General features: G+C 45.0%; 1 protein-coding gene across 1 annotated transcript in view; it reads right to left on the bottom strand.

Annotated features, from left to right (window-relative positions):
• Window positions 1-14,638, bottom strand: part of LOC122553347 (protein Daple-like) — a 271,352-nt gene that overhangs the window by 99,950 nt on the left and 156,764 nt on the right. The window contains exons 8-12 of the mRNA XM_043696930.2: window positions 10,833-11,020; window positions 8,592-8,673; window positions 7,425-7,583; window positions 5,077-5,223; window positions 3,550-3,694 (exon numbers count right to left, since the gene is read on the bottom strand). Coding sequence (XP_043552865.2) covers window positions 3,550-3,694; window positions 5,077-5,223; window positions 7,425-7,583; window positions 8,592-8,673; window positions 10,833-11,020 — 721 coding nt within the window. The remainder of the gene's footprint in view (window positions 1-3,549; window positions 3,695-5,076; window positions 5,224-7,424; window positions 7,584-8,591; window positions 8,674-10,832; window positions 11,021-14,638) is intronic.

The raw sequence follows: 14,638 nt of genomic DNA, 5'->3' as shown, positions 1-14,638 counted from the left end.
TTCAAGAAAGAAGCTCACCATCACCTTCTCAAGGGCAATTAGGGATGGCAGTAAATTAGCAGGTTTTGAGAAGATTTGTCACTCAGGTTGAGGCTCTGGATGTAGGTTTGCTCGCTGAGCTGGAAGATTCATTTTCAGATATTTCGGCACTATACCAGGTATCATCATCAGGGAGCCTCCGGATGAAGCACTGGTGGCATGGCTCACTTTTTATTTATCTGTTTAGCTTTCCTTGGGTTGGTGATGTCATTTCCTGTGGTGATGCTATTTCCTGTTCTTTTTCTCAGGGGTGGTAAATGGGATCCAAGTCAATGTGTTTGTTAGTAGAGTTCTGGGTGGAATGCCATGCTCCTAGGAATTCTCGTGTCTCTCTGTTTGGCTTGTCCTCGGAAGGATGTGGTATCCCAGTTGAAGTGGTGTCCTTTTTCATCTGTATGTCCATCCTCATCTGAGCTACAAGAGCAATCATCCCAACACCCACAAAACAAAGCTGCATTAGAACATTAATCCAATGAACCACCACACACTGCAACACAGAAGAACTATGAACAGCAGAGGGAAATCACTTATACTGTGCATTCAAAAAGAACAGGTACCCAATGAACACAGACAGCCGATTTCTCAGCAACAAACCCAAACAAGCAGACAAAACACATCCAGAAACCCTAGCCACTCTCCCCTACATCAAAGACATCTCGGAAATGACTGCCAGACTACTCAGTCCTCTTGGTATCATGGTAGCCCACAAACCCACCAACACACAAACAGCAGCGAATGAACTTGAAAGACCCTATACAGACAACAAGCAAAACTAATGTTGTTTACAAAATACCTTGCAACTGTAACAAACACTACATTGGACAAACAGGCAGAAAACTAGCCACCAGGGTGAACATCAACTAGCCACAAAAAGAAACACTGACTAGTATCCTCACATACGAATGAGGAAGGACACCCCTTCTACTGGGACAACACACCCATCCTAGGACAAGCTAAACAAAGACATGCACGAGAATTCCTAGAAGCATGGCATTCCAACCTGAACTCTATCAACAAACACATTGACTTGGATCCCACATTTACTTGCCCCGAGAAAAAGAACAGGAAATGAAGTTACCAACCCAAGGAAACCCAAGCGCAAATAGAAAGTGGGCCATACTACCAGTGCTTCATCCGGAGGCACCTTCAAGCTCAGCAAGCAAACCTACATCCAGAACAGAGCACTGCTGCCTCACAGTACCAGGGTCCCAGGTTCGATTCCAGCCTTGGGTGACTGTCTGTGTAGAGTTTGCACATTCTCCCAGTGTCTGCGTGGGTTTCCTCTGGGTGCTCCAGTTTCCTCCCACAGTCCAAAGATGTGCAGGGCAGGTGAATTAGCCATGCTAAATTGCCCATAATGTTAGGTGCATTTCTAAGAGGGAAATGTGACTGGGTGGGTTACTCTTCGGAGGGTCAGTGTAGACTTACTGGGCCGAAGGGCCTGTTTCCACACTGTAGGGAATCTAATCTAATCTAAATACTATGCTCATCAGTGATACCCACATGCCGTGAAGAAATGAAAACAAACAGCAAATTCATGTTCATTAATGGCAGAGAAGTTATTCTTTCCATCTACAATTACTCATAGCCAAATGACACTTAAAAATCATGAACAAGGCAACTGTGTTGAGATGGAACTCTGAAAGGAAAAGTAACCAGGATGTAGCATTCTGAAAAGCCTTTTGTTGCAGAGTTTGAAGAGTTCAGTTGGCTTCCGAATTACAAAAAAAAATCCTTTTGTGCAGATCCATCTTTCAATTAAGTGTTTGCCTGTTATTGGGGATTGCTGAAGGGAAGGTTTGTTCACTTGTCAATTCATTTCTCATTCCACAAGCAGTTGCTCGATGAAGTAAAGATGTTTGTCCATCAAAGGGCTGTTCACATCAAAGAAATCTTAACGCATTCTCTTCTGTCAAAAAGCATTGCTGCAGGTAAACACTTCATTATTGTGCCACTGGAACTTTGGCTCAATGCTTCAGTTTCAAGCTAATCTTTTAGGTTTCAATTCTAGTCCATTCTCAGGATGATTATCCATCTGGAATTTTATTCACCATCTCCTGAAGGACCCGTGTTGTGCTGAGGGCGTCAACTTACCACAATTTGTATCAGCGACAGATATGGGGAAGAAAAACAGATTTTTAAAAAATTCACACACGGGATGAGATTGTCGCATTTATTACCCATCCCTAATTGTCCAGAGGGCAGTTAAGAGTCAACCACATTGCTGTGGGTCTGGAGTCACATGTAGGCCAGAGCAGGTGAGGAGGACAGTTTCCTTCCCTAAGGGATATGACTGCACTGAAAGTATCACTATGATAGTATCGAATGGCGGAAGACGCTGAATGGCCCACTCCTGTTCCTATTTCTCATGGTCTCATTATGAGGAGGACCTAAAGGTGATGCAGATGAATACAAATGGGTTGAGTGAGGGGGCAAAAAATCTGGCAGATGGAGTATAATGTGCAGAGCATGCAGATGTTCACTTTGGTAGGAAGAATTAAAAAAAAGAATATTACATAAAATGGAGATGAGTTCAGAATTCAAAGTTGCAGGTTGATTCAGATGTTGGATTGCACGAGTCAGAAAAAGTTACCACATTGTACAGCAAGTTATTCAGAATGCTCACAAAATGCTACATTTTATTACAAGAGGTACTGAATGTAAAAGTAAAGATTTCATGCTTCAGTTACATAGGTGCTTTGTTTTGGTCTCCTTATTTGAGAAAGGATGTAAGTGTATTGAAGGTGGTTCAGATTGACACTAAACGTGAGCAGGCTGCCTTATGAGGAAAGGGTGGACAAACTGGGCTCGATTCCAGTGGAGTTTTAGAAACGCGAGTGGAGTAACATTGCTGAGGTATACAAGATCCTCAAACTGTCTTGGCACAGTGGGTGTGGAAAGGACATTTCCTCTTGTGGGTCAGCCCAAAAGGTAGGGGGCTCTGTTTTTGGACAGAGATTTTTCTCTTATAGGGTTGAAAGATTTTGGAACACTCTGCCTCCGAAGGCAGTGCAAAGAGGGTCACTAAATTTTTTTTAGGCGGAGATAAATGGGGGAATCAAAGCTTATCAGAAATGTGGAATTTGACACACACCAACCAGTCCCAAACTTATTGAATGGCGGAGGATTCTTGAGGCCTATGTCTGTACCTATGATCATACGTTTGTGATCCATGCAAACCGAAAGTAGCCCTCAAGAAAGTCTCTAAAGGAAACACTAAAAAAAAAACTGACTTCTGGCGTAGGGGCAGGTTAATAAACTCAGAACTAGTTGCAGAATATAAACAGTTGTTTGTCCAAACAGAAGTTGTAATATGTATCATAATGAATCATACTCTTTCAATGATCTCTATAAAGAGAGGCATAGTCTACAAACGTTTTGCTGAACCTAACTTAAACAACTTAACCTTACTGAGCTGGACAGAATGGGCGATATGGGGCTCAGGGACAGGGAATGCACCAGCGCCGATGGTTTCTCTCCCTGGCCTGGGCTACATGGGCTAATACTCACCATCCATAAGGTCGGTGCTCTTTGACATCTGCTCCAGCTCCCAGCCCAGGTGCGCGGACTCATTCATACTCTGTTTCTTCTCTATTTCCAGAACCATGTTCTCCTCGAGAAGCTCCTCAATGCGTTTCCGATCAGCCTCCCGATCCTTCCGAGAGCGGACACACAAATCAGTGTTAGTTGTTCAAAACGCAAACCTTCAGCCCGAGCCCAGTAACTGGTGCCCAGTCTCCTCTCACCAGATCCACCCATTCATTGGAGTCGATGGATGAAAGCACATGTCACTAGGTCTCAGCTGTAGGGGTGGGTCGCCAATCCACCTCTGAGGGAAGATGTGAAAATTCCGACTGGAACCTCATGGAATCATCTGGGAGCTACAAAGGTGGGCCCTCAGTGGGGAACATTGGAGCAGGAGGATGCCATTTCAGCCCTCAGACCTTATTCCATCATTCAATTAAGTAATGGCTTATCTTTATCTTAATCCCATCCACCAACTGGATTCTGGGACCCTGGGTACTTGCGCCTAACAGAAACGGAGTGCAATGTGGGGCAGCATGGTGGCTCAGTGGTTAGCACCAATGCCTCACAGTGCCAAGGACGTGCATTAAGTTCCATCCTCGGGCAACTGTGTGTGGAGTTTGCACGTTCTCCCAGTTTCTGTGTGGGTTTCTTCCCACAGTCCAGGGGTGACCTTATAGAGGTTAACAAAATTATGAGGGGCATGGATAGGGTAAATAGGCAAAGTCTTTTCCCAGGGGTCAAGGAGTCCAGAACTAGAGGGCATAAGTTTAGGGCAAGAGGGGAAGATATATAAAAAAAAAATACCTACAGGGCAACATTTTCATGCAGAGGGTGGAATGAGCTGCCAGAGGACGTGGAGGCGGCTGGTACAATTGCAACATTTAAGAGGCATTTGGATGGGTATATGAATAGGAAGGGTTTGGAGGGATATAGGCCGGGTGCTGGCAGGTTGGACTAGATTGGGTTGAGATATCTGGTCGGCATGGACGGGTTGGACCGAAGAGTCTGTTTCCATGCTGTACATCTCTATGACTCTATGTGCAGGCTTGTGTAGATTGGCCGTGGGAAATGCAGAGTTACAGGGATGTGGTGGAGGTGGTGGTGTGGTGTTAACGTCCACTGAATGGTTCTGAAGGAGGGTTACTGGACCCAAACTTTAACTCTGTTTTCTCTCCACAATTGCTGCCAAACCCGTTCAGCTTTTCCAACAATTGCTTCAGAGGGTTGGTGTGGATTCGATGGGCTGAATGGCCTGCTGTAGGGAATCTATTATTTTATGTAGAACTCGAGCCATATCCAATACAGACTGTGCACAACATGATGACCACAGAGCAGTCAACCGGAATCTGGGACCCCTCAGACAGCATAAATACTCAGACATACGCATCTCTCAACAACACTCCAATCAACAACTTTGATATTTTGATGTTAGCTCCTTGTTAGATGTTCTAAAGGTTACAGTGGGGGGTTTTATCACTGAGCCCTGCACCAATGTGCAGTATTACTTGCCATTTCATGGTCCTGTAGTTTTGATTTGAGCTGCAGGTTCTCCTTTTCCAGGTCATGCAACTTGTCACATCGAGCCCGTGCAATGATCAGCTGTTCCTCCAACATGGACTTGGTCTCAATTAAAACTATGTTGTCTTCACGGAGTTCCTAAACGGAAGAAAGGTACAACTTCAAAGACCCTGTTGAAATCAACTCCCAAAGCCTTTTCAACTCCAAGTTAATTAAATTACTGCATTTAAAAAAACAACACATTTTAGAAGAGCATTCCTACATCATTTCTGGAGAATTTTACAGAACTTTCTACAGTGATTTGGGGAGGTTAATGTCTACTGAATGGTTCTGAAGATGGGTCACCGAATCCAAAACATTAACTCTGCTTTTTCTCCACAGATGCTGCTAAACTTGTTCAGTTTTTCTAGCAATTTCGGTTTTGGTTTCCAATGCCTCTAACGATATCGCACACTCTCGGTGCTGCACTAGAGAATCAGCAGAGATTATAGATTTAAATTTCAGCTCAGAACAGTCAATGTTTGGGCTAATTTTCTCTATTGGTGATGAGGATTCTGGCAGCCATTAAATCATCTGATATTCCTGCCCTCTGACATCACAGCAAGGGAAGTCAGCTAAAAAGATTTTTATAATGGACTACCAATCCGCTTTTACCAAACCTTTTCAAAAATATTCTTCATTCGTAAAATTTGCAAAAATGTATCACAAAACATTTCTACTTGAAAACTGCAGAATCTGTAAGAAAATTCAACTAGCTCCAGACTGCACTGAGTGCCTCAATATAACTGCAATACTCTTAATATTTACAATATCTATTCTATATCCTGCACACAGCCAGAGGGTAAAATTATTCAAATTGAAACTTACTGAAAGTGCAAGAGAAATCAACTTTTCTGCACCATGTTCCATCCTCAGGTGCCACAACACAATTCCAATATTCTTGATGCTTACAATGCACATCTTCTTTAGACACAAAGCCCAATAAGAGTCTACAGTTTCCAGCCCCAGAGTACTTTGGCTGAAAGGTCTTAACCAGGCCTTTCTCCATCGTGCTTTAGCAGTGGCCGCAGACCCAAGCTGATGTTTGTCTCGGTGTGCATCATGAGGAATAGCCCTTGGAGCACAGGGCCCTGCATCATGGAGCTGCTCAAAACAGACCTTGACAAAACCATTGCTTCTCTCTCCAGATCTTTGGGGGGGGGCGGGGGGGGGGGGGGGGGGGGGGGGCAGCAGTGGCTCAGTGGTTAGCACTGCTGCCTCACAGTGCCAGGGACCCAGATTCGATTCCAGCCTTGGACGACTGTGTGTGGAGTTTGCACATTCTCCCTGTGTCTGCGTGGGTTTCCTCCCACGGTCCAAAGATGTGCAGGTCAGGTGAATTTGCCATGTTAAACTGCCCATAGTGTCAGACTGCTTTAGTCAGAGGGAAATGGGTCTGGGTGGGTTACTCTTCAGAGGGCCGTTGTGGACTTGTTGGGCCGAAGGGCCTGTTTCTACACTGTAGAGGAAGCTAATCATCTCCTTTACCCATGCAAATCAGTCCCTTCCCGAATACAACCACCTAGAGGGCAACATTCCTCCAGGAACAATTAGGGACTGGGCTGACCTAGCAATGTCTCTATCCCCTGAATGAAATGAAAAGCATAACTTTCAAAAGGCAATTGGAGAAATAGATGAAGGGCATAAAATTACAGGGCTACGGGTTGTGGAATGAATTGAATAGCTGCCTCCAATGTATGATGTGAGCCAAAAAGTTGGAGATTAGGAAGGATTCACAGCAGGAACCAGATCACACTTTGCAGTGAACAAAGTTTGTTTAAACAGCGTATTATAGCAAGTATCTCCAAACTCTACTTAAAAGCTTTGACAAGCTACACGATCAAAGCTGTAGAAATTTCTCCTGGTAAGAGTAGGGACATTGCTCCAGCAAGATGCAGTAAATGGAGGACACATGTGTATTACAACTTAGATAAGTAAAAACTAAACCCAGCCACCTCTAAACAATGACTGACTGAAATAATGACATTTATTTCTGTTCTAAAACCGGAAGAATTGCAGATGCTGGAAATCTGAAACAGAAATTGCTGGAAAAGCTCAGCAGATCTGCCAGCATGTGTGCAGAGAGATCAGTGTTAACGTTTTGTGTCCAGTGACCCTTCCTCAGAACATCCCAAAGAAAGGTCACCAGATCTGAAGTATTAAGTCTGACTTCTCTCTACAGATGCTGCCAGACCTGCTGAGATATTCCACCAACTTTTGTTATTGTATCTGTTCTGCCTGTTAATAGTGGTATCACCATCTGTCACTGGAAATGAAAGGGATGAAGAGATGCAGCTTACTTCCATTCTGGCCTTATAGAAATCCACATCATGTAGCCTCTCCCTGCATCGTATAAGATCATTCTCCAGTCTGTCCACCCTGCCTGCTTTCTCTCTCAGTGAGTCCAGCTCATCCCGATAGGCTCTGACAGAGCGTGCCTCTGTGGTCAGCTGCATGTTCTGCGCAAGATCCAAAAGAATTTGTTGTTAACTTTTATTTCCCCTCCCTAAAAGATTGACCAGGACGTTGCTGGGTCTGGAGGGTTTGACCTATAAAGGAGTGTCTGGGACCTTTTCTCCATGTTGTGTAGGAGGCTGACCTTAGATTTATAAAGTTATGAGGGGTTTTGATAAGGTCTTTTCCCCAGGGTAGGGGAATCCAAAACACGAGAGCATCGGTTTAAAGTGAGAGGGGAAAGATTTAAAGGGGACCTGAGGGGCAAATATTTCAAACAGAGGGCGGTGCGTGTATGGAACGAGCTGCCAGAGGAAGTGGGAGATGCAGATATAGTTACATTTAAACAGGAGCATGACTAGGACAGATTTAGAGGGATATGGACCAAATGCAGGCAGATGGGATTAGTTTAGTTTGGGATTATGATCAGCACTTGTTCCATACCATTTACAGCTATTTTGGGATTACAGTCGTTAGGTACTTGTTTGTAACAGACCTGACTCGATGGGTCAAAAGGCATTTTTCTGTCATGTAGACCTCTATAATAGCACAGGAACAGTTCAGTCAGCCCAATGCATTCAAATCGATATTTATGCTCCAAACAAGTCAGAGTTGGACCAACGGGTCTATTTCTGTGCTGTGTAACTCTATCATGGAGTGAGATACAATGGGATGGAAGAGGACTTTTGGAATATTGCATGCAATTCTGGTCTCCTCCTTATTGGAAAGATGTTGTGAAACTTGAAAGGGTTCAGAGAAGATTCATAAGGATGTTGCCAGGGTTGGAGGCTTTGAGCTATAGGGAGAGGTTGAATAGGCTAGGGCTGTTTTCCCTGGGAGTGTCGGAGGCTGAGGGGTGACCTTATAGAGGTTTATAAAATCATGAGGAGCATGGATAGGACAAATAGACAAGGTTTTTTCCCTGGGCATGTTGGACCACAATCCACTGAGGCAGGACAGTGAGACCCAGTTGAATCAAGTTTGATGCAGGAACTAAGAGGGGCTCTCCTTACCTCTTGTCGTAATCTCTGCACCTCAATGTCAAGCCGCTCTACTTCATGTTTGGAGTCAGTAAGCTGCTCAGCTTTATCTTCTCTGTGGACAAGGAGAAGTTATTATCAACTGACTTTTATAAACAGCTTCCTTCAAAATCCATCGCCGTACCATCATTTGGAATTTTCAGATTTGCCTGCAGATAAATTCCATCACAGTGGACAATCTTTCTTTGTTATTTACTTGTGGGACATGGGTGGCACTGGCTGGGCCAACATTTACTGCCTATCCCTGACTGCCCTCGAGAAGGTGGTAGTAAGCTGCCTTCTTGAACAGATACACCCACAGTCCTGTTAGCACCGGAAATTCCAGGATTTTGACCCCAGGACAGTGAAGGAATGGCGATATATTTCCAAAGCGAGACGGTGGGGAACTTGCTGCTGGACATCGTACCGTACGTGTTATCTTTGTTCCACAGTGATGAAAGAGCAGGTGCTCACTCTTAATACCCAGCTTGTCACACCAGCTTTCTCTGCACAGTGACTTGGTGATTATTCTCAGAATGCAAGTAATTTGAGGGCAAGAGCACTTAAAAAAAGGAGACATTGGCAAATCTGCCCCTTACGTGAACCATCAGGAATGTCTGCATTACAGCTCTTGCTGTATTCGCTTTCTCTTTGTGATACTGTGAGCAGGAGCTGTGCTTGTGTGGGTTTCCCTGCAGCTTGTAACCAATGGGAATGGTGCCTTACAAATACCTGCAACCGGATACCATAAATAATAGATGTCAGGCAATTCAGATTATCGCTGAGGGTACCAAACCTCCAATTCAACATTGCAATGACCAAGGAATCAACTTCAACGCTCTGTTGGTACTGAGCATTCTCCAGAGCTAGCCGTAACTTTGCACGCCTCATTCTGTCTAAACACCACATGACCCATATGTCCATGTATGTTATGATCTGCCTGTACTGCTCACAAAACAAAAAAAACTTTTCACTGTACTTAGCCACGTGAGACAACATTAAATCAAAATCAGCTAGTGTTGCACTGTACACGAGGGAGCACACATGTTTAATGACAGAAGGAGTTTGCATTTATATCGCATCCTTCTGCCCGATGACCAACAAATTACTTTTGAAGCTACCAGTACACTCTCTCAAAGCTTTCTAAAGCGAGAGCTCTCTGAAAGTCAGGCATTTGGAGAATGTGCTATGTATCTTTTGTGAAAGCATCAACCCCAGTGGAATGGTTTTACCAGGACGAGTTAATGAGGTGCTCCATGGCATTAAACTAGCGTCCTGCCTCACTGGTCTGTGTCCATGCTTCAAATGACATTTGACCGCACGTGACCTAAATTAGCTCCAAATCACCCACTGCCCAAAGCACTCGTTCTGAAATTCGGCAAAGTTCCAAATCTGACAAAATTCCTAAATCTGTTACAGCCTCACTTTAGAGGCTGTTAGTTTTCAGAGCGGGTGTGTGTACCTGCATTATGAAAGGGAAACGTGACAGATGCTGGAATCTAGGGAATACTGGAAATACTCAGCAGATTGGCAGCATCCATGGAGAGAGAAACAGCTTGAATTTTAACTTGCTGACCTCCCATCAGAAACTACTCAATATGACTAACTGGATTTCTCTCTACACTCATGCAGCTTGACCTCATGAATATTTGCAGCACTTTGTTTTTAGTTAAGTGCCTTTGAACTATTGTCACTGATGCAATGTCAAACAGCAGCTGCCAATTCTCACACTGGAAGAACTAGGTGATTGGATTTTAGTCAACATGGTTGGAAGATAAAACTGATTTCTTGATGGGACTCTGGGGATATCCTCCAGTTGTATTATTGCTGTGCCATCTTATGTACCCACCCAAAGGGGCAGACAGGAGGTCACAAACCCATCCAAAAGTTGACACATCTGACAGTGCAGCAGTGTCTCGGTACAAAAGGGAGGTACTGCAGCTCAGTGTGACAGAGCACTCTCCTGAATTAGATTCAAGGCACTTTGCAGGAAAGTATTGCAGTGTTGGCCTCAAATTGTTCGACCCGCTTTTGTGCAACTCTTTTTTTCTGGCAGGGGGGTAAAGAAATCTGACTGTTTCAGACAGATTAACACCTGATTCTGTGAAGCTGGCTAGACAGAAACGGGGGGAGAGAATGTGCAAGAGAGTCAGTGGGTGAGTGAGGTGACTGAGTGAGTCTGTCTGTCTGTGTGTGTGGGGTACAAGGTGGCAGCAGGTCCTGGTGGATACTAACAGTTCCTGCCTTATCCTTCGGAGCTTTGCCTTGGTGTCAGCCAGATCCACTGCCAGGTGCTGCTTCTCCTCTTTGCTCAGATTCCCATTGGGCCGAGCTGAATACTCAGGACTCGAAGATTTTACGGGACTCGGGAGCTGCTGCTGGGTCTGCAGGTAGTCTCGCTCTTGGGTGAGCTCCACAATTACCTGTCAAAGCAAAAACAAAATATTAAATGGGATCATACTTATTCCTTCGTTGTTCAGCTAGGTCCAGAGAGACTCAGGAAAGTCTTTGGATGTACATTGTTAATAGCCTCATGGACATCCCCAGCATCACATATATTAGTCTTTAGCAAATTTGATTCAGTCCATATGATATAAAAATAACAGCTAAATGTGCTGAATGCTGCAAAAGCCATGAGCCCTGATAACTTTCCAGCAATGGTACTGAAGACTTGTGCTTGAAAACTTTCCACACCCAGAACCACATTGTTCCAGTACAACTCCAATCAGAATCTACCCTACATTAATAACTCACCCCCTGACACCCCAAAGCCTGTCCACCATCTACAAGCCACATGTCAGGAGTGTGATGGGATACTCCTCACTTGCCTGGATGAGTGCAGCTCCAATAACACAAGGAGCTTGATACCATCCAGGACAAAGCACCAGATCCACAAACATTCACTCCATCCACCACAGATGGTCAGTATTAGCAATGTGTACCACCTACAAGGTGCACTGCAGGAATTGACCAAGGCTCTTTTGACAATATGTTTCAAGTCCATGACCTTTACCATCACAAGGACAAGGGCAGCAGAAACATGGAAACACCATCACCTGCAAGCTCCCTTCCAACTTTCGGTCCATTCTGACCTGGAAATAAGAGATCACCATTCCTTCACTGTTGTTGGGTCAAATCTCCAGGTTGTCCTTTAAATGGGATTGTGGATTTATGGGTAAAGAAGGCTGCTCACCACTTCGTTCTCAAAGGCAATTAAGTGTTGGCCCAGCCCACAAGACAGACACACACATTTCACAAATCAATGCAGAAATTCGATGAAGTCATGATCTGATCTCCCTGATACATACTTGGGCATCATAACAGAGGAAGGACATAATAACCTTGTTCAGAGTACAGGCCAAATTTACAAAAAGATCAACCTGGACTCGCAGAGTTAAACTCAGAGGATATTAAACAAGCTGAGGTTGGATTAGCAGGCTGTTATTTTCCAATCCTCCACAGATACAGGGCAGCAGCATGGGGCTCTCATGGCTAAGGTGGAGAGCAGATTTGATTGAGGTAGAATCCCTACACAGTGTGGAAACAGGCCGTTCAGCCCAACAAGTCCACACCGACCCTCCAAAGAGTATCCCACCCAGACCCATTCCCCTATCTTACTATCCTATATTAACCCTTGATTAATGCACCTAACCTACACATCCCTGAACACTGGGGGTAATTTAGTACGGCCAATTCAACTAACTTGCACATCTTTGGAATGTGGGAGGAAACCAGAGCACCCAGAGGGAACCCACGCAGACATGGGGAGAATGTGCAAAAGGCAGTCAACAAAGGCTGGAATTGAACCCAGGTCCCTGTGAGGCAGCCGTGCCAACCACTGAGCCAGGTGTGTTCAAAATCAGAGTACAGAGCAGAAAGGGAGAAGCTGTTCCCACTGCGAAAAGGGTTGAGAACCGGAGAGCACATCTGAAGTGAAGTGAATGGGAAAGGAAACAAAAATGGCACAGATAATTTCCTGTCATTGAATTTGATTTATTGTCACGTGTACCGAGATAGTGAAAAGCTTTGTCTTGTGAGCAATACAGGCAGATCCCAGAGTTAAGTAGCATAGATAAATTGATAACAGGTAAACAGCGGCAAAAACAAAAACACAGGTACAGACAAATGTTAAGTGTTTGTGAGTTCATTCCGTATTCTAACCACAGTCGGGTAGAAACTGTTTCGAAACCGGCTGGAGCATGTGTTCAGGCTGTACCTTCTCCCCGATGGTAGAGGTTGTAGAAAAACATTGCCAGGGTGGGATGGATCTTTGAGAATGCTGGCGGTCTTTCCTTGACAGCGGGCCTGAGAGATGGATTCTATAGATAGGAAGTTGGCCTTTGTGATTGTCCGGGCCAAGTTCACCACTCTAAGCGTCTCCAACCTTGAATGGTACAGTTGCCACACCAGGTAGCGATACATCCAGACAGAATGCTCTCGATGGCGCAGCTATAAAAGTTGGCAAGGGTATTCACCGTCATGTCAAATTCCCTCATCTACCTGAGGGAGAACAGATGTTGTTGGGCCTTTGTAACCAGTGCATCCACATGAAGAATCCAAGAAAGCTTGTTGTGGATGACCACTCCCAGGAGCTTGACACTCTCCACTCATTCCACCTCTGTGCTGTTAATGTGTAGGGGGGGCATGAGTAACATCCTGCCGAAAGTCAGTAATGAGTTCCTTGGTTTTGCCAGCATTGAGAGCTAGGTTGTTCTCAGTGCACCATTTTTCCAGGTCTTCCATCTCCCGTCTGTAGTCTGTTTCGTCGCCATCTGAGATTCAACCAAGCGAGGGAGTCTCCTGCTTGAGCTTTTGCCTATAAGCCGGGAGAAGAAACACGGCATTGTGGTCAGAGTTCCCAAAATGAGGCTGGGGGATGGCGTGGTAGAAATCTTTCACAGTGGTGTAGCAGCAGTCTGAAATGTTCGGGCCCCTGGTGGGGCAGGTAATGTTCTGGTGGTACTTGGGCAATACCTTCCTTCGATTGGCTTGATTGAAGTTGCCGGTTACAATAAACAGGGTCTCGGGGTGGTCCATCTCCCGGGTGTTAGTGGGGGAGTACAGCACATCCAGAGCTTCCTCAACCTTTGCTTGTGGCGGTATGTACACAGCAGTTAGTATAGCAGCGGTAAATTCCTGTGGTAGATAGAAGGGACGGCATTTCATGGTAAGGAGTTCAAAGTTTGGGGAGTAATGGCTGCCCAGGGATTGCAATGTTCGTGCACCACAAGTTATTGATTAAAAAGAAAACCCCTCCACCCTTTGGTCTTATCCAAGGACGCTGTACAGTCAGTAGGATGGATAGAAAAACCATCAGTCTGAAGTGGGCAGTCGGGAATGGATGGGTTGAGCCAGGTTTCTGAAGCAGAGTGCGCTGGAAGCTGAGCCGTGATCGGAGTTTGTCCATCTTATTCTCCAGAGATTATACATTTGCTGGGAGTAAGCTAGGAAGGGGGGGGGGTCTTGAAACCACAGTCATGCGGCGACTGGTTAGGATGTGCTATGCTCTGCCTGAGAATGTGGTGGAGACAGTCCTGATTGTCAAATTCAAAAGGAGCAGAGTGAGCACCTATTGTGAAAAGTTGTGTAGGATTATTGGAAAAGGCAGGGCAGTAGGACTCACTGACTTGTTCTTACACAGAGAACTGGCAAAGCACCAGTGGCCTCCTCTGTGCAGTGGCCATTAAAGACGGGTGTTGGAATATGGCGACATTACCCATTTCGGTACAAGTGACAATATTAAATAATTCTAAACCTAAACTCTGTGTATACCTTGAATCTAGAAGTTGAAGGGGCATTCTGCTTGAAGCATTGAAGACATTGTAGATCAGGTAGATGCAGAGAAACCATTAGTGCTGAGCCCAGAACTATTGACGATGTGGAGGTGCCGGGTTTGGACTGGGGTGGACAAAGTCTTGTGGCACAATGGTAGCGCGTCTGACTCCAGATCAGAAGGTTGCGTGTTCAAAATCACGTCAGGCTCACTGATGCTCAACTTCTCATCTCTATGACTCTATAAAAGCCATTTGGATGGGTATTTG

This window comes from Chiloscyllium plagiosum, unplaced genomic scaffold (assembly GCF_037043375.1).
Source record: "Chiloscyllium plagiosum isolate Xiang-an unplaced genomic scaffold, Cpla_swu_hap1 HiC_scaffold_8, whole genome shotgun sequence".
NCBI classification, from domain to species: domain Eukaryota; kingdom Metazoa; phylum Chordata; class Chondrichthyes; order Orectolobiformes; family Hemiscylliidae; genus Chiloscyllium; species Chiloscyllium plagiosum.
This window is presented reverse-complemented; position numbering and strand designations above follow the sequence as displayed.